At 32.9% G+C, this 20,791-nt stretch overlaps 3 protein-coding genes across 5 annotated transcripts; 2 read left to right on the plus strand and 1 right to left on the minus strand.

The window, feature by feature from the left end:
- Nucleotides 1-114: 114 nt before the first annotated feature.
- Nucleotides 115-1,874, plus strand: LOC108576484 (malate dehydrogenase, cytoplasmic-like; the record flags this gene model as incomplete). The annotated part of the gene is given in 6 exon segments (XM_017939493.1): nt 115-261; nt 600-913; nt 978-1,233; nt 1,235-1,441; nt 1,499-1,634; nt 1,696-1,874. Coding segments are annotated over 6 exon segments (1,239 nt in total), but the record flags the coding sequence as incomplete, so codon positions are not given.
- Nucleotides 1,875-2,814: 940 nt separating this feature from the next.
- On the minus strand, nt 2,815-5,733 carry LOC108576414 (eukaryotic translation initiation factor 2 subunit 2). The gene is made up of 6 exons (XM_017939404.1): nt 5,585-5,733; nt 4,698-4,958; nt 4,459-4,618; nt 3,589-3,776; nt 3,218-3,502; nt 2,815-3,132 (listed from the first exon to the last, which is right to left on the minus strand). Exons 1-6 carry the CDS (start codon nt 5,600-5,602, stop codon nt 3,088-3,090), a joined length of 957 nt encoding a protein of 318 aa, XP_017794893.1. The 5' UTR covers nt 5,603-5,733; the 3' UTR covers nt 2,815-3,087.
- A 2,305-nt stretch (nt 5,734-8,038) lies between these two features.
- LOC108576390 (protein spire) lies at nt 8,039-16,864 on the plus strand. Of its 3 annotated transcripts, none has more exons than XM_017939369.1 (15): nt 8,039-8,224; nt 8,754-9,076; nt 10,077-10,108; nt 10,187-10,310; nt 10,377-10,534; nt 10,615-10,836; nt 11,303-11,332; nt 11,787-12,050; nt 12,180-12,321; nt 14,869-14,999; nt 15,087-15,351; nt 15,429-15,739; nt 15,823-16,071; nt 16,150-16,436; nt 16,524-16,864. In XM_017939369.1, exons 2-15 carry the CDS (start codon nt 8,758-8,760, stop codon nt 16,783-16,785), a joined length of 2,796 nt encoding a protein of 931 aa, XP_017794858.1. In that variant the 5' UTR covers nt 8,039-8,224; nt 8,754-8,757; the 3' UTR covers nt 16,786-16,864. The 3 variants fall into 3 exon arrangements, with proteins under 3 accessions (XP_017794858.1, XP_017794860.1, XP_017794859.1); XM_017939371.1 differs by having other exon boundaries at nt 16,542-16,864; XM_017939370.1 differs by having other exon boundaries at nt 10,386-10,534.
- Nucleotides 16,865-20,791: the final 3,927 nt, after the last annotated feature.

A 20,791-nucleotide genomic window follows, 5' to 3' on the forward strand; every position in this document is an offset into this window, starting at 1 on the left:
TTGTATGTATAAATAAATTATTTCTTATAACAATATTTTTTAATTTTCTATCACTAAACTGGAAACTTTCATAAAAACAGTACTTAAATGTCTTTCAATTGTTAGTAACACAAAATGACAGGAGAAAGATGCTTGACTGTAATAGCTGGTATTTTAGGAGACCATATTTTCAATCACATATCTTTTATTGCTGAAAGTTTATCCATATTATTACCAAATTTTCATTATAAAAATATTTGTAAAAGTTCAAATGAATGGAAAGTAAGTTGATATCATCTTATTGTCATAACTAATATTTGACATAAAACTTGCTTTTCAGCCTTGGCTAAAAGAAATTTGTGAATTTAATGGTTGGTCCCATGATAAATCTCCTTTAATATGGAGGGAAATTGGTCTTACTGGAACCTATATAAATTATATTGGGGGTAGTTTTCAATTTTGGAAATTATTGCATGATTATTATAACATCAGTTCATATTTAAGTAAAGAAGATCTCGACGCATTACAAGCAGATTTATTACTTGTAGGAAAACGTTCTGTGTCATATAATTTTAATATTAATTAATTATGATTATGTTTATTAAATTCGTTTTATGAAGGCTCACAATGTAAAGAAGCAAAAATGCAAGGATTTAGCTATACAAGAAATATATCGCCAAATAATGATAATAGGAGCAGGAAGATCAATGTGTTCAGATCTTGTTCCTCAGTTATTAATGACAAAGGAACTTTGGTTGACTCATGGTATTGTTATTAATTTGTACGATGAACCGGGATGCTTCTTTAAACTTAGAAGAATTCTTAAAGATGCAGCAACTATAGGTGCTGGTTTAAATACAGTAAATATTGTGGAAAATATACCTGATGGATTAAAAGACTGTAATATATTAATTTATCTTGATAGTTTACCAAGGTAAATCTACTATTACTGTACATATTATAAAATACTGGTTAACATTCAAGTGTACATATTTCAGAGAAGAAAATGAAGGAACAGATAGTTGGTTGGAACGTAATTATAAAAGTATGGAAAACTTATCCAGACAAGTAAATGAATATGCACCTTCTCATATGAAAATAATTTTCTGCTCAATGAGCCTACCATGTTTCTATGCCAATGTTATGCATGAATTAGTTACAAAACTACCTAATACAAATATTGTAGTTGTCAGTGCTCATTATGGTTTATCCAAGATTCATAGTACATTTATGTATATGTGTGTATATATATATATATGTATTAAATTCTATTATAGGAATAAACCACTTTGTAGATGTTTATCATATGGTTCAAATGTGCAATGTATATCATCCAACTAAAAGAGCTCTAAATTTAAATAAAAATTCGGTGTTACCACTTGGAACTGAACATTCAGAATTGAGATGGTTTTTTTATATGACTTATAATAGAAATGCTTATAAAACTTTTTTGAAACGCAAGGTATATTCTTTGTCGTTCTCTACCAAATGATGTAAAGAAATAAAAATTTCGTTCTAGGCGCTTGTTCAATATCAAGTAGGTAGATCAGAAGATTTTCCAAAATGTAGAGCTATTTGTGATCTTCTAAAATTATGGTATAGAAAAAATGAAGAGATTGGGGATGAAATTATACCATTAGGAATTGCATCTGATGGTATTACAAAAGTAATAAACATGTAAAACGAACAAATTAGGAAATACTTTTATTTTTGTAGGTTCTTTCGGTATTCCAAAGGGGTTAGTATTTTCACAGCCAGTATACCTAAAAACATTAGAAGATGGCTCACGAATATGGGTCCCTTATGCAGATTTTCCAATGCCAAATATGCCAATTTTTATATTTCAGAGCCTAGTAGATACTGGTATTTATATTAAAAGAAAAATAACTGAATTAAAAAAGAATAGTTCTGATGCAATAAAAAATTAAGTATTTTTTAATCATTTGCATCATTTATGATTTCACTGCTTTACATTCATTGAATAAATCTGTCTTCACTTTTTAATCAAAAAGATCATAATTTTATTACGTTGTTTAATATACATAAATAGCACTGAAGTATGCAAATTTAACATATGTATTCAAGCAGACTATTATAATATGTGTGTATGACCACTAAAATTGCACATTTTTTTTATAACTGATACTTCTTGCATTGCTCGACTGATGGAAATAAAAAATATTTTGGTGGCTTGCAACAAACTATAAATGACAATAGAATACTAGAACTAAACTTAATAAATATGAATATTTTTACACTTTTGTTAGTGAATCATGAAAAAGAATAATAAAGTTTCTTAAGATAGATTTATTACCTAGTAAATACAATTGAATAAATTAGCTAAGAAATGATATTATTGATTGCATCGAAAAAAATCATTGCGTTTTATTGCAACACTTCATTAAAAAGATAGTTCCGGGAATAATACTTTTCGCCATACGTAATAATGTACTTGAATTTAATGTTACACTTTCCTTGTATACAGAAAATGATATAACAAACTATTACCAGCTTAACACTATCGTTAACAACTGGTAATCCATACCATTTTACACTTAATCGACAGTTCTTTATACAGGATGTTATGTCACAATGGTAGACAAATGGATAATGCATTTCATATTATCGTGTGACAGTTTTATCTTTGCTATTCAAATAGTGTGTACAATACAATTGCATATCTTTCACTGTGAAAGAAATTAGAATGCATAAAATTGCTTAATCATATTAATTTTTATCTATGTTTTAAAGAGTAAACGATATATTAAAAATTTCAAAACCAAAAGAGAAGATTTGTAAATCAAAAGTAAGATAAAAATACTAAAAATTGTTGGGGGAACTTGAAGAAACGTTATTTGGAAATAATTATTTGTATAATTTCTTTTTGTCTGTGTGAGTTGATAAAAAGTGTTGTGCTGTAAATTTTACAATTGTTCTTTCTTTTTTTTTTTAGAACTGATGATGTTCAATTCACATGAGTAAAAAATGAGTGTTCAGATTGCACGCCATTATTTTATATATAGTAAAAACTGCGTTCTGACACAAGAAATCTCTGATAATTTCAAAATTATGCTACAAAATTGATAAACGTGATGTATGACAATTTCTTTAGGCAGTTTTTGCTCGAATAGCAGCACGTTTTCCTGTAACAGCCTAAAAGAAATAATTAACTGTTAAACTAGTTCTTATAGAACTTAATACTAAAATATTTATGAACATTAAAATTAGATATAATTACCTGGAAGCCAGATTTTATGCTAGCTACTGAACATCTTGAGCCACAAGTTTCACACTGTAAGAAAAATAGTCGAGTATCTTTTTGAAGAATGGTGTCTGGAGAACGACAAGTGTGGCAGGTAACGTATTCTTTAATGTATCTCCTAAGAACATTTTCTATTTGTTTCTGTTGGAAACGGCCCTTAATGATAAGTTGACTATTTCCGTCAACAGAACCACTAGTTCCTAACTCAGCAAGTAAAAAGTCAAGTAAATGTTTTGGTTGCCTATGGAGTGTTTTACATATCTGTAATTAAAAATTGTAAAGTAAGTAGTCAATAAAGGATGTATAGTGCAATGTATTGAAAATTCAAATAATACTATGAAACTTACTTCAGTAAAGTTAGCAAAAGATGTTTTCTTGGTGCCTATACGTACTACTTGAGGAGGACGCATGACGAACTTCTGCTTTTTACCAGCAACCATGTCAGGATTCTTTTCCCTCATAATGTTAAATACTCTTACCAGTAATTCATCATATGTATAATCTCTATCCGATCCAACCCATAAACTTGTGTCTTCTGTTAGAAAATATAGTACTCATTTAGCATGTGATTGAATATTTATAAAGACAATGAAAAGTTTAATAAATAGATAAATGCCTAATTTCATCAACTATATTACATTCTTCTGAGTTTTTGTTACTTTTATATTAGTTAAAACTTATATTTTTTTATTTGATGTTATTGTCATTAATGAAATTAAACATATGTATGTATAAAACATGAAACATTAATTAATTATACAGTAGTAGCCACATTTAACTATATCTTAACCAAATTAACTATATCTATAACTGAATGAAACTACTGAAGTAACAATGTAATAGAAAACAAGTTGCAGGCACGATTCCTCGAGCATTTTGTTTCTTGTTATTTGCAATGTATATAAAAATATTCTCATTCAATATTTAATATATATTAAAATTATATTTTTCAACGTTGAATAAAATATCATTCAATTTGATCAAAATCATTTTTATTTTAAAATACATTTGTCTTTTATATTGGAATGAGATTTATGAAAGTGCAGAAATGATATATGTATTTGTGACTGATATGTGATATGTATATAGAAAACAGCAAACATATCCCTTACCATACTCTGCACTTCGCTCAGATTCAGTGCAGCATGTTAACAAATAACGAGTAACATAAACAACTAGTTACCCAAAGCTATGTAACTCTTATAAGTAATATTTACCATTTTCTTTATCTTCAATTTCCTTGCGTTCTTCCTCAGCCACTAACTCATCAAGATCTTTCTTTTTCTTTTTCTTCTTTTTAGTCTTTGAAAAGTCCATATCTAAGTCAAAATCCATATCATCCACAGCTACTTCCTCTGTTTGTTGTTCAACAACATCCTTAAACATACATAATATGTAAGTACATAAATTAAATACATTGTAAATACATGTAACAATATTATGTATCACTACTTACTTCTTTTTTTGTATCGGGTAAAGCTGCATCAAGTTCATCTAAATTAAATGCTCTTTTCTTCTTCTTTTTCTTCCTACCAAAATTTTCTAAATCCAATGCTTCATCATCTTCAGCTGGTGCAAGAGCCTCAGGCTCCTGATTTTCTTTATCACCAGTGGCTTCTGTTGCATCACCCGTACTACCACCTTCATTATATGCAGCATCAAGATCAAAGGTGGTTTTCTTCTTCTTCTTCTTCTTTTTCAAAGTAGGATCAAACACCTGCAAATATTTATAACTATTTGTCAGATCTAAAAAGATTACTAAATGAAAGAAAACATTATCCGAAACATTAAACGAATCCAAAAACATTAAAAATGGCAATTTTATTGATACCTAATATTGTTATTAATTATTACAGGTAAAAATTAAATACTAGCAGCTACAATATTTTCATACAAAGATATAATGATACATTGACCTCATTATTGTATTAAGTCTGCTTCAAAATATTTTACAGGTTAAATATTACATTACAATATCTTAAAAGCATTTACACCTACAAAATATTACAACATATTTTAGTAAATATCAAATACATTATAACAACATAAATAACGGTATAACAGCATATCTGTCAAGAGATTACATGGAACATAAATCTACATTCTTTCGGATAGTATCCACATGGTTTTGAGGTTGGAATTTATAATATGGCATTATTTTTATTTTATGTATGTTTGATTACAATATATTCTTTCTGTACTGGTGAAAAGTATATTTCCTTATTAACAGGCTTTAGTACATTGTCAAAAAATCAAAAAGTATGTCAAGATGATCATGCACCCATGCTTTTCCAATACAACATGAATCCCTATCGAAAGATACTATTTTATATCATTACTTACCGAGTCTTCTTCCGTCATTTTGAATATCGCTCTAAATACTTTGGTGTTCTCAATAAACTTATCAATTTACTTGGACTTTAAATACAGACGAACATCTTAATCACACGGATCTCAATACTGTCGTTCGTACTATCTATACAGTGCATTCACGTCTTGTTAACGAATATTGCATCAGAAATTCAACTTTTAAGTCCAAAGTATGATTCACACTTCTGAATGTTTGAGGAAAACTTGTGCACCTTGACAAGCTTCCCTATTGGTCAATATTATGACACTGACCAATGGGAAGAAAGCACTTTGGATATGGTTTCATACACAGTACTCCCTTTCAATTGTTATCATTCTTTTCAAAAGAAAAATAAAATGTTTTTCAATCTTTCAATTTTTATCATTAATTTTCAGAACTTTTTATGATTTTTGTTATCATTATTTGTAAAAACTTATCTTAAAATATAAATAACATAAAGCTTCTATATATAAAGTCCGCACCACACTTTTCGTAATAAATATCTGAACCTGTTCAGCATATCTTTATCTTTGCAATTTTCAGACACACGGATCCGATAGGCGATGTATATATATGCACAGATTGTATACATATAACAGAAGTACAGGTTATGGATCGAATAGCAGCAATCAGTAGTTTCAGTCTAAATCGTAATTCGTACCAAACTACTGGTGATCATCGGTTTAAAATGTTGTCGTAATAAATTTAAAGCTAATTTATTTTCCTACTATTATATTCTATCTAAGTGTATGTCACGACTACAGTAAGTTGGAAATTTTGGAACATACGAAAACCTGTACTGCCGGTGTTGCTGTAGTTATATTGAACCGAGAATACGCGTATATACATTGAATGTTTCGTTTAATTCCATAATGTTCAAAGAAACATTTCATTGCAACTATAAATCGAGGATAAACAAAGTGTCGTATCGGTTTTCGATTGTCAATGTTCTCGAGAAAAATTAATATGTTCAACGTCAAAAGTCGCAAGAGGAAAGTTCGACGCGAAAGGTTACCCGTGCATCAAATAATTTTTTACTTTAACGAAAAAGTGATGCGTAAAATCTTATACAAACGATGAACAGAAAGTGATGACGTAGTGAAAATTTTGAAACGAGTTTTGTGCTATAACTTGCATGTCAACCGCCTAAGTAACTAAAAGTACGTATTAAATTACAATTCTGTGTTTAAGTCCTTTTTTTTATGCTCGATTTATTTATAATGTATGTACTTTACGTAGTGGGAAATGTTCTTTCAATGACATTTCAAAATATGCCAGTTTGCAAGATGATACTGCAATGCGATTTTTATTGAGAATATAAGTCGGCTGTAACAATCTTAAAACTTTTATTAAATAAAGCTGTAGAAATATGTCCAATTTCACCATTTATATTCTTCCGTGACTTAGTTAAAAGTTGCCGATATTTATTTGAATCGATGAATGAAGTCGATATATATTGATCTGTACATAAAATTATATTAATTGTTTATTTTAAATGCGCAAACATGCTTTGAGAGCGTGTATAAGAATAATTTAATATTCCTGTTTAGAAATATATAGCATAAATGAGTCACATAAATATAAACATTTAACCTTGAACTGTAACAGAACTTTTCCTTTATTGATCGTATCTATCGTGTAAACTGTGAATTACAAACACAGAAACAATTGACAAAACTACGAGTATAAAAAATAAAATACTACAGAGAACATTCATAAAATTATCATTTATATATTAGTTCGTAATAGTGCAAACAAATATGTGCATCCTTCTTTCTTGTATTTGGTTGCAATTTTATACATAGAAACACTAACGCATTATGTATATTGTCGATAGTTTACGCGTAATAATTGGTGATTTGAAAGTTAGTATTTTGTATCGACACGTTTGTACACAATAGGATTCACATATAAGTATGATCATTGTATATTGTGATCATAGCTCAGATATTTTCCGTGACTTTCTACTATATTAACGAAATTTAAAAAAGGAAATTTTTTTCAAGAAATACTAATAAAACACGATCAAAGCATTCTTAACTATTTTCCATAAACTATCTGTAACACTTGAAAGTCTAAAAATGTCATTCAAAAATAATACTTCTAACAAACAGAAGAAAAGCTGTCTCTTGAAGTAGATTAGATAGGATATTTATCATAAACTATCTTTACTCGTGTCATTTTTTCAGTTTTCATTAATTCTTTCGAGGTCAAATTTTTTCCATAAAAATATTCCGCAATGGTCTGGTCGGTGAAAGGGGCGTACTGTAATCACGATACATTGAGAATCATAATCTTTCACGCACGTTGCCGTCACTGCACGCGTGACGACAATGGTAATAAATGTTTATCTGCTTTCATTTAGCTCTTAAGAGCACAGAGAATCAGAAAAGATACTTCAGTCATCTGGTTTTCGTTTAATTAGCACTACGTATATGAATCAAGTCTATGGTTGTGATCAGAATGACGGCAGTTGAAAAATTGTGAAATTTTGAATAAACAATTAGTGCTTTGTGATTTAATTAAAAATAAAAATAAAAAGTTTCATAAAGCATTCACTATAATTCATAACCAAAGAGAACGTAACAGTATATCAATGTGTGATACCTTTCTACTTTTACTCTATGGCATAAGTACGATTTTATTTAAAATTCTTAAAATTGTTTATGTCACGATTTTCATCTAGTTTCTCATGACTTCATCTTCAATTATACCGTCATCCTTATCATATCAATGTTATTGTTTTGCGTCATTTTCGTCATTGCTTTACATCATCATAAGTATTAATTTGCTGTGCATAATAAGAAAAGCCCAAATGATATTTGAATAGTAGAGTCTCCGGTTATACAGTGTTCGGATAATCGTGGTTCCGCAATTCAATAGTAGTGAATACCAGTATCACCTAACTACTACACTATATTATGCAAATATTAGGTATTATAATTTTTTATTATCATAAAAAAAAATGTAAAAAAAACATCGCGGTTGGAATAGTTCTGTTGATAAAGTAATTATCTACCAGTGCTGTGGACCCGGGTTCGAACCTACGAATTCTATGGTTCGATCACGTGGACCATATAAATATATATATATTTCCTCAATTATTCATTAAAAATTTGATAAATATTAAAAAAAAAAAACAGTTTATCAATGAAATTGCAGAAAAATGACCACGCACAAAGAAAGATCAGCGTGCAAGAACGGTCTTGATGTCTCCGACAACGAAAAGAAAATGAGGGAGAATATAAAGGAGGAAAAAACGACGAAAAGGCCGAAGTGCGAACTCGACGGGAACGGTCGATTGAATCTCAAGGACATTTTACGGTCCTTCAATGGACCGGTCAACCAAGAACAAGCATGGGCATTGTGTTATCAAACGGCCAAGAGTTTGTCACGTCTGCCGGATAACAATTTCTACGAACTATCGGAGTTATCTCAGATCGTCCTTCACAAGGATGGCGATGTTTGGCTCGGCGATCTAATCGGTAAGACGATTTAATCATTATCTTTCTGGAAGAGCTTTTTATCCATTGCGAAACATCTTATCGATGTATTGTTTTATAGTCAATAAGAGAAAATAATATTGAACATGAAGGTATGGGATGTATGTAAAATAATTTCAAACGATTAACATGGTTATGAATATTGAATATGTTGTGTATAGTAGGTGTATTACATAGAATACGTTGTATAGTACAGTGTATATTTTATTACACAACAACCAAAAAGTACAACACTATTAAAGTACAGGGTGGCTCATAAATCATTTTACCATTTACAAAATTGGATAACATTTTTTTTTATTATATATTTCAAAATTTTGATTAAAAGTTTATTCAATTTTGAAATGTTCAAGCGACATATGAGCTACTTAAGCCACTTATGAGTGCAGTTGCAACATAGTTGTTTCTTTGTACAAATATAGTTGCTGTATACATAGTTACCATACCTCATAACTTGTAATATAAACATGGTACAATTATTATGTAGTTGTTTATTATAACGTGGTAAACTATAGCTTTTAGTGTATAATATTTTGCTACATGGTAATATTTGTATAGTTATTGTAATATACCACGTTTAGTGTATGTTGTTTTAACGTAGCATAATTTGATTGCAGGGTAAGTAAACTTGATAACAATAATTCCATGAACTTTATAAACGTTATGTAACGAATACATTAAGCAGCGTATTCGGTATCTTGTTGGGATATTTAAAAAAAAAGTCACAGTTTCGTAAATACGCTTGTAAATCACGCGCGCTATTTGTAAATGGCTCGGTGCACTCGTCTTGAAGTAATTAAGTCCATGACAAGGTTTTTCGATAAGACTATTAATAAACAGTCGGCGATTGTGTACATAAGAAAAGCGTGAAAATAATTCATCACATTTTACTTACGATATAACTATTTTCTGGCTACGTATGAATCATCATTCCATAACCTTTGAAACTTGTTTTTTATCCGTATCGATTATTTTGTTACAGATTCGAAGAAACCTCAAGTTTCCGAGAAAAAGGTAAACGATCGATTTGAAATCGAAATAAAATTTTTCTAAATTCTTTTTCAAATTTTGAATACATTTTTATCGGTACAGGCGGTGTTCTCATTAGGTATGATGATCTTTAAAGCGCTTGATTTCGGCCTAGATGAACAGGAGGAAAGGCCTCTGTCACCAGATTTAGAAGCCCTTATAACATTAATGACTAGTGCAGATGAAGGTAAAATGAATATTGATGAATTTAATAATTTAGCAATAGAAGAAATTGAAGAATCGAATAACATAGATATTGAAGGGGAAACGGAAGAACGTCCGCAGGAAACAGACGATGAAGGCATCGAGCGGGACTCCAGTGATGTCGATGTAGATGAATTTTTGTCGCAGAAAAGTAACGACGCTTACGAGGAAAGGTCACCAATGTACTCGTTAAAGAATGTAATGCAAGTAAGCACAATGACTAAGTACATTTTTATCTTCTTAATTATATAGATAAATGTATATTTAATTTATATATCTATTAATAGTTATGTACCAGACATATGCAGACTTCCATTGAATCTACTGAATCTCATTATAAAGCTGTAATACGGGCATACGTAGCGGAGGCTTTGGAATTATCACAATTTTTGGATACAGTAGCAGCTGATAAATTGCAAGCTAGTCAGAGGGATGCTGGGAACACTGAAGGAAATAAGCAAACCTCGATGTCCGTTCAGAACCTTGATACGCTAGATTTTATTGATTGGGTAAGATTTCCATGGCGCCAATGCGGAAAACATCTATCCATATCATATGATTCATGCTATGGGTTTACTTCAATAAGATAACACCATTTTCTTGTTTGAAGACATTACGACAGGGTGTTTCGAAGTTATCAATGCAAATTTAACATGTATTGAGAAACAGTTTATAATTTTGAAATATCCTCTACATAATGTCGAATTATATCATTGTATACCGTTCATGTTAAATTCGTTCGATGTGACCCGATACTTAAGTAGTAGATAAATTTAAAAGTAATAAAGTAGTAAAGATAATCGTAGATATATTTTAATTGTTGAATCGAACGAATTGTCGTAAACCTATGTACAAATACGTGCTGTAATTCGTGTAAAATGGAACAACTAACATTGCCATGTCGCATAAAGTCATTTGTCATTTTGCAGAGATAAGATATTTGAGATTTATTGACTTGACTCTCTACCGTTATAGACTGACATTAGGATTTGGAGGGCTATACAAGTATGTCATTGTTAATATAATGTCTGCGCATGTGAAAATGATGCGTTAGAGCTTAGACACGAGTATAATTATTAAGCATGCAGTATGATTAACTTCATAACTATCAGCACTATTTTGAAATGTTGAGATATTTATAAATCATGAAATTATTAGCGCACACTGTACCTTAAATGCATGCGTTGATTTTGTTTCATTTTAAATATGTTATTATGTAGAATGTTTCAAAAATTACTCGATTTTAATCTTTACAGTCTATTAGATAGTGACTTTTGGAATAGTCTACATTATATGATTAGTATTAACAGCCTCTAATATACTTATGAGTACAAGGATATAAAAATAATTTAGCCGAATTTATAGAGATTATTGTTCGTCTAATGTACATGTATATTTTTTATCTGAAAGTTTAATTGCGTTTACAAGAGGAGAACAATTAAAAGAACTATTTCAATAGGCAAGATTTTGGGTACAAGTTATTCAAGAGCTGAGAAAGGGTGTGAAACTAAAAAAAGTGGAAGCCAATTTGGGTTCAAAGAATACCACTCGTGGACGTGGAAAGGGGGCAGAATTTGAGTTAACACCGTATGAAATTTTGATGGATGATATCCGAGAAAGGAGATATCATCTAAGAAAGACACCGTCGCCAACGCCTCATTTGCGAAAAGATGCTCACGCTGTCATTCTCGAATTTATTCGAAGTAGACCTCCTTTAAAAAAGGTAACATTCTATCAGGGACAACGTTTCATTCAAATTGCATTAATCATACTTTTAATACGAAAATTCCTTGTAAAAATGATTACAATTTTGGAAAGTTCCGATAGATTTTAGTGATATAATTTTACACAGGCCTCTGAAAGACAGCTACCACCTCTGCAAAAGGAATGGACCCTCCGGGAATTACTCATGGAAAGCATAAAAAAACCACCAAACTTAAGGTCGTCTCGCAATAGATATGTTCCTAAAACTGAAAGAACGTCCCCTCAAACTGGTAAGTTGCATAATAGAATATTTATTTGCATAACGATAACTTTTTGCATGTTGTCGTTTGCTTTATGAAATATGTCTTCTCCATTCGTGTACGAATGTTCAATAAATTCATAAAACCCCAATGCATTCGATCCACATTTTATGCACCAATAATTTCGATATTCAACATGCATCGATCTGTTACACATTATATGGTACCTCAATAAATCATCCTGAATTAAATATATAAAATAAATGTATCACTGTTTCAAAAATTGAAACAATGTTACATATAAATACATATATAAAAACTGCCTTCATATTGATCATAAGCAAGGAAACATTTTAACAGAGTTGCATTAATACGAAACGCATATCCGTATACTTGAAACGTTATGGACCAACATGGTGTGCATATACAGCCACGCGCTGCACACGTGCGACTGCATTTTTACAAAAATATATTTCACCTAAGAGTATCCATGCGCGAAGGTTTCGTGCGAGTGAGCGCGCGCACACTGCCTATAGAAAGTCCGCTCATCTTTAACGTACTCTCAAGAGTAGAGAGCCTGGTAATTGCAACGCAGTGCGACCAGAACAGTGGTATCTGTGTCTTCATTTTTCCACTAAATAATAATCATAATACCAAACAATAATAATCATTCAATGCTCGGTATCTGAACTATTTCGTTATTGAGAACCATTCGAATATAAACTATCGATTATTCCAAATTTTTCCCAGTGCTAAACAATCGATTGATTACGAACGACATATTGAGAAAGATGAAATTTTCGTGTTTTATAAGTTGTACAGTGATTGGTACGCGTCGTGACTAATTTTTTTTCATCGCGATGGAAAAGGGTCAGTCCGTATGAATTATTGTTCGCGACGGTAGGCCGGCTTAAAGTATTGCCAAGCCCCAGACCGTCCGCGATCAATAACCGAAAGCGCGCAAAGGGCGAGAGCTGACGTCGCCCGAAACGTCATCGTGCAACCCGTCCGCTAGAGATAGCTGGGTTGATTTTTCGTGTGTCGCTCTTTCTGTTGTCCCTCGGTCGCGATTTGTTCGGTTTTTTCATTTGTTCGTATCTCTCTGTATTCTCCTCCTCTTGCGCACGGCAGGGGGAAGCTGCAGTTCAAGCGTGAAATTCGATCGGATTGCGTCTAAACCGTGTACGAGTAAGTCAAGTGCACAGAAAGGAGGATAGGCACACTAACGAGCACGTGTGCTTCATGTACAGTCCCTACGTGCGGACCTGCAGGCATCACGGTGGACCAAGGATCTGGCAGAATGGAAAAAACGAACAGATGAACGAGGGGAACAGTTTGGATGCTGGTAACCATATATTTTAAACTGTATTTCTAAAGAAGAGGAACATGATGGATTACTACACCAGTTGAATAAGTGGAATAAATAAAGATGAGAAAACGACTTGATCCGTAGGCTGTGAGATTCTCGAATCAAGCCAGAAGATCGAAGGAAAACCGACGGGACTAGGGACCTCCTATTGGACGTCGTAGTTGCCGCAAGTAGAGCCACTGTAAAGATATACATCGAACGGCAGTATGTTCGGTTTAAGTGTACGAGGATATGTAGTTATTAAACTGTTTCACATATAATATACTTGTTTAAAATCATTAATTATTGAAAATGACTATTTGACGAACTGCTCTTATGATAGTCTGCTTCATGACACACATCAGATCAAAATGGCGAGAATTAAATCGGACATACTGCATGTTAAAAGGAGGGAAGAGAGTAATAGTTGAAAGCAGGAACAATGTTACCGATCGTAGGCGGTGAATCCCGCATGATAGTCCTGGGTGAAGTTCCACCGTCACAACCAGAGCAGGAACAAGAACCCGCGCAGGATGTGGCGGCACAATGGTTGCAGACAGAGAATCAAGCGAATGTCACGACTGCGACATCAGTCAGCACTGTTACGACCAACGTACCGCCTACCGCGAGTCGTAACAGAACAAACGTGCCGCCGGTTCCGCAACCGAGGCAGAGAATCAAGCCCGACATTAGGGTACCGGGAAACAGGAATCGTAAGTCGCGTAGAAGGCGCATTACGGTCGCAGGTAATCATACCATTCATCTTTCTTCGGCCAACACCATGGGTAAAATGTATGGAAGTGTACTTCGGATGATTGATGATAATTTCTGTCTCGTAATACCACAATTAATGCAGTAGCTTTGATTATATCTTGAATAATAGTATACTTGATATGTAATAATCAAATTTTATAACGCATATCGATTTTAGTTTCATTGAATTGTCTAAGGATTAATTATTTATGATACAGTAAAGGTCTTTTTATAAACCTTTTTATGTAATTTTAATTATTGGGTTTGATCTTATGCATCTCTGTACAGGAAGCAGTTATGTATGTATTTAAGATTTACTGAGGTACCACCACCTTGCAAATACTTGATTTTTTTTTTATGAAGGAACATTACAATCACATGTCATGTTCATTAGTCATCAAGCATACATGCCCTGATGCTTTCCATAATGATAATTAATGTAGTTTGAGCCTGTTTCCATGAATTCAATTTTTTAGATCAAATCCACAGTACTGTTGATGGCAAGGATAGCTCACCTACAGCACCAAAACCTCCTCGTAGGGATTTGGACACCTCTAATTCAACTACAAGTAGAAGAAAAGTAATACCTGTCGATTTTGACTTAAAGGTAGATAATATTGTTAGTTTATACAAGTTTCTTGTATCTACATGTTCAGTTCTTTGTATGTAAGTTTATATTTATCTCTATAAACAGCTCGATGCGGAGGACGAAGATGACGACGAAGATTACAATGATGAATTTGCAGTAACAAGATTCGAAGAAGAGGATGAAGCGGTTTTGCAGAATTATTGGCAACTGAAGGAGGATTACCCGTTCGCAGATAGGAGTACTACTCGTAACAGACATAAAGATCAGAGGGACGATGACGAAGCAGGTTCTGCGAACCCTTGGCGACGAACAGGTGGATTGCGTTTAACTAGAAATGAATACCATCGATTTTGCGACACACAACTTGAATGTAATTATTGAATTGTCATGATCAATGAACAAAAAACAGTAGGAAGAATAATATTTCAAATCAATCTCTTTTTGTAGCTTATGATCTCGCAACACAATGTCCATCTAGAAGAGCATCGGCTCGAAAACATGCGGCAAGGCGTAGCATAGCTCTTACAGCGTTAACCGGTACTACATCTCTTCCTCATTCGAGACCTCAGAGTCGGCAGCATACAGGTGCGACGGAGTCAGCATCGAGTCAGGGTCCTAGTCCTAATGTTAGCATGAATCCTAGTCCAAGTTTGAGTCCTCAACCCAGAACAAGGCAACCACGACGATCTCAAACTATTGCTGAGGGTACGAAGAATGCTGAAGATCAAAATGAAGACTGGCAGGACGATAAAGGACAGGTAATTAAAATCAAAGAATGAATATGCAAAAAAAAAACTTAAAATGAAGGCTTTTAATAACGAGAAAACATTATTTACTATAGAAGCCTACATTGGGTGATATGTTCCTGGATGAAAGGCTTTCTTTAACTCTAGAGGAGATCGTGCATATTCGCAGTGTACTAACTAAAGCTGAATTGGAATCTCTACCCGTAGAAGGACGCGTGAAGGAGGATGTAGAAAAACGACGTGTTTGTTTTCTTTGCCTAAAAACTAGATTTGGATTGTTAGGACCTTGGGGGCAACGTTGTCGTTTATGCGAGAGAACCGTATGCGTAAAATGTTATTCCAAAGTGAGATTCTCATATTTTCATTGGTACAGTTTTAAATAATGTTCCTGTATTTTTATTAAATTATTATTTATATTGTAGATGCGAATTCCAACAGAACATTTTGCCCACGTTCCGGTAGTTTTATTATCTCCTGGCCTTCTTCTTTCTCCGTCATCTTCAGAACCGGATACTAGCAAGAGCTCTTGGTTGAGAGGCAACGGAGCAGCTGGATCTGCTCCGGCATCACCAGCCTCTAGACGCAAAGATTCATCATTGAAAAGCGTGACACCTTCATCCACGCCTACTACGACACCTGTTTTGATACTTACACCGACTTCCACGCCGCCTTCTCATGCACGTCGTGAAACAGAGAATCAAGATAAAAGGTATAACAAATATATCGATAATTTTATTTAATTATTGTACCACCATCTTCCTATTGTCTCCCTTAAAAATTTTTATTTTTTATATAGTAAAATTTGGTTGTACAGGAGTTACAAAGGCAGTGGTAGTCCAGCCAATGTACCATCACCAAAGGCATTCTCCAGTTTTTCTAGTCATAGCTCGGAACAACGATTGGCTGCAGAACGATTACGGGGCGTCTCAATGGTGGTCTGTCATGATTGCCGCATAATGGTAATACAGATAATCAAGAGTTCAAGAACAACACGGGCTACGATACGCAACAATGTTATTTCACGACTTACTTTGAACCTTTCGCCAGCCTATGTTTGAATTCTATCCGGAAAAACAAAGTTCCATGCACGAGATTTTTGTTAAGCAAAATGGCGCGTCTCGTTTTCGATTCTGATAATGGGCAACATGCTACTGTGCCAATGAGTCAGGCACGTAGATTAGGTTTCTTCTCCTCGTACCAGTGTCTTCTTGTGCTCCTTGTGCTATTAATCTCCTATGAATAGTTGTCGGTATATTTGAAACAACGAGTGAAACAATTGCTACGAATTGTGATGTCTATTACGATGACTCAAATACTGTGTTGGTTCTAAAATTTAATATTTAGTAACGACAGAGAATTATATATTATTATTGCTTTCGTTCAACTTAGCTGTGAAACGGAGTTCGTTCTAAATAATTTATATTACTTGCTCTATGCAATTTACACACAAAATAATATTTATTGTAAAACAAAAATAGCATCCGGTTTTCGCTTATCACAAAATAATGATCGAAATGATCAGGAATTTCGTTCAAGATTTCAATTATTGGATGTATGGTGGGCAAAGAAAGTTAGATCTAACAATATTTTAATGAGGATGATGGAATTTAAAGAAAGTCTCTAGAATGAAATCGGCACACAGTGGCATCTAATATAGTCTACGTCCCTACATTCAGGCTTATACCTAAGTAGATCGTTAATGCATGCAAATTTGAAAATGATATGATTAGAGTCGAGTATTTCATTATGATGGCTAAGGTTCCGTTTGGTTTTCAAAGACGGTGAACTATTTTCGCTTCCCAATTTAATAATTACTACTAATAATAATCGTAATAATAAAAAAAAAGCTATCCAGGCGATTCCATTTGCAATGCGTGCTGTGTGCATTCTCAGTTCATAAAAACTGAGAATCTTTGTTTAACCTGGTCAATGAATTGTCTCGTGATTACGAGAATGTGTACATATATGTTCCCTTTGCTCCCACATTGTTGTGAACACTAAATCTAAAGAATAATATCGCATTTAACGTAAAATTTAGTTAAAGAAGAAATTACAATAAGTGGAAAAATCAGCGAGAAAAAGTAAAAATGTTGAGATACTAAATGTAATGTACGTATATGTGCCAGAACATCTACTTCGCGCAATAGCAATCGAGTTGCGATAAATTTTGATCTATCAAGCTGTGAGATAGTTTTCAACCATGCGACTGCAAATTCGAATCAGTAAAAATATTCCAATTCTTTTTTCAATTGTTCGGTTTGCTGATATATATAGATATATATTCTTATAACATGTAACTTTTGCGTGGATGTCGTATGATTTTAGATTTCATACTAATGTGTATTAATGATGATTGTATCCGATGCTTAACATCTTTACTTTTGTTCGTAAACTTTTTTTAAATACTAATCTAATTAAGGTGAGAGGTACGCATACATAAGCACACACATATTATAAACTAGCGAGAAAATCAATCAAATACTCTGACAACCCCGAATGAAAAAAAAAGTTACTTTTCTGCGTCCGCGTGACATCAGTTTATTTTAAGAGATGTATTCTAATTCGTAGAGCGAGTCAAAGTCGGATGCACAATTGTACTATATAAGTCCGTTTTAATCGAGGGTTTGTTAATTGAAACTTTTTGTATGTTTGTGATATTAATTTATTATTTTCTATGTCTGTTATTTATTATATTTATTTGATTCTGCGGATAAAATCGGCAGACGCGGTTTCTTTATAAGTGTACATATAGTTGTACGTACATTTTGTGTGATTCTTAGAAGATTGTGTTGGTGCAATTTTCATGTTTTGTTGCGAATTATTATTCATTGAAATGTTTCTTATTTATATATGAATTGTTAACATTAAATGCTGAAACAATTTTTTAGTTTCCGTTAGCATGTTTAATTTTGTGTAAATTCATTTTATGATGAAACAAATTAATAAGCGGAGAGGAAAATGAATTAAAAAAAAAAATGGTGACTCTTGTTACTGTCACATTTATAGGAAATTAGTACAATGAAAGTGGCTGTTCGCTTGCACAGATTAAATGTGCTGTTAACGAGGAAATGTACAAACTTAAACCAATGATGGTTCAGAGTACAAACGAAGAATGCGAATTGCACTATGATGACTACAAAAAATGCTGGTACTACTACGTCTAGCACCGAATTATATACATAAAACAGCGAAGTTATACATTTGTTGATACGTGTAAAGCACGTTGGTAAATTCTACAAAATGGGTGAGTCGTTTCGGTTAAGGATGAAGTTTATTTATTTTTTTAGTCACACACAAGTAGATTCCGCGATGATTTCCAGCAAAAATCAAAATAATACTATTTCGTATAGTACCTTAAAAGGCGATGTACAGTAAACAGATTTTTCGAGGAAAACTAATGTAATGGAAAATGCATTCCGACACTGTGTGAAAGATACGAATATGGAAATTCTATTTGTAGAAAGTTATAATAAAACTAAGCTGAGAAACTCCTAAATAACAGAGTCACAGTGGTATGACATTACAAAGTGTAAGAAGATATATACATGATGGCAATTGAAGAGGATTGTTTATTATATTAATTTATCGTTTTTTATGTGCGATGTATAATGTATACCGATGAATTAGATATCTTGTTTTTATGACGAAAGTGACCAAAATATATTCTATTCCGATTCATTATTTACCACACGTATTCAAACAAAAGCATCTCTCTTGTTTTGTACAATTATATTCAAATATTTACATAATTTATTTTCTAATGAAATTTCTGCTCATATACAACAATGCTTTTGTTTTCTATTCTGATTATTACTAACGTATTTTTTTTCAAACATTTTCGTTTTCTTTGAATCGAAGTTCCGCTAAGTTCCTCTTGCTCAAGAGTTTCTTCCTTAGCATGGAATGACTCCATGTCCACTTTTTGGGTTGGTGGAAGACTCGGATTCTACGGCTTTGGTTCTGGCCGCCTATCCTTCCGCCAGTTATCTTCTGGTACCAGTCGGGATTTTGATCCTACTTTCGCTGGTTGTACTCATACCTACGTCAAGCATGTCAAATCGTGATCGCCCGTAGATTTCAGCGGGAAGAAGGTAGCCATCTGACGATTCATGTTAGAAAACAAGGAAAAGAAAGGTAAAAATGACCAGTATTACAATCGAAAGACAGAAGCCAGCATGTACCAAGGAAACAGAGGAACCAGGGAGCAGCGAATCTAAAATATACAACCTAGAGCTTTAATATTCGTGGTTTAGCTTTAAAGAAAAGTACAAACCATTGGGAGGGGAGTGATGTAGCGGTACTCCACCAGTGCAGTGTAGTAATAAAGTTCCTAGATGTATAGTCAAATTCCCGCCTATGAAGGAGTCTAGGATGTCCAGGGACGTCACAGCATGAATTTATTTGAATGAATGAAACACACGTTAGAAGTACAAATTCGTATGATGAAAATTCCAATAAGAAACATTATCACAGCCATTGATTCTATCAGTTATGAAAAGTGTGTAAAATTACAAAAAATATCTCATACACGATTATCAATATGTAAAAATCAATTCCAATGTAAAAAAGTATAAACAGAGATCATAAAGTAATTTATTGGTACTCGAAATGAAAAAAATCGGCAAAAATAATTTCATGGTTTGAAAGAAATATTCTCGTCTGACTTAATACTACTTTTAATTTCAGCATTCTTAACTGTAGAATACCTTTGTACATGCATGTTAAGTGGTGGCTATTGCTGTTTTTCGATAGGTACTGTGTTTATCGTGTAAAGTACGAATTCAGCCTACGTTAAACGTTGCAATGACGGCGTAGTATGCTTCGAGATACTGAAGATGGTTCTAGGAAGGGTATCAATCAGAAATACACATTGCTGTGTTTCACTGTATCAGTTAAGTGTTGTTTCCCTGACAAAGCTCACAATCACCAAATTCACACTTTAGTCATCGCGTACACTGCGCACATTAAACGAATTTACACATTAAACGAATATGATTTTATTTACATTTGAGCGACAAATACACAATAGTTGTTCTATCGAATCGCAATAATACTACTTAATTC

Source organism: Habropoda laboriosa, unplaced genomic scaffold (genome assembly GCF_001263275.1).
Source record: "Habropoda laboriosa isolate 0110345459 unplaced genomic scaffold, ASM126327v1 scaffold291, whole genome shotgun sequence".
Taxonomy (NCBI): domain Eukaryota; kingdom Metazoa; phylum Arthropoda; class Insecta; order Hymenoptera; family Apidae; genus Habropoda; species Habropoda laboriosa.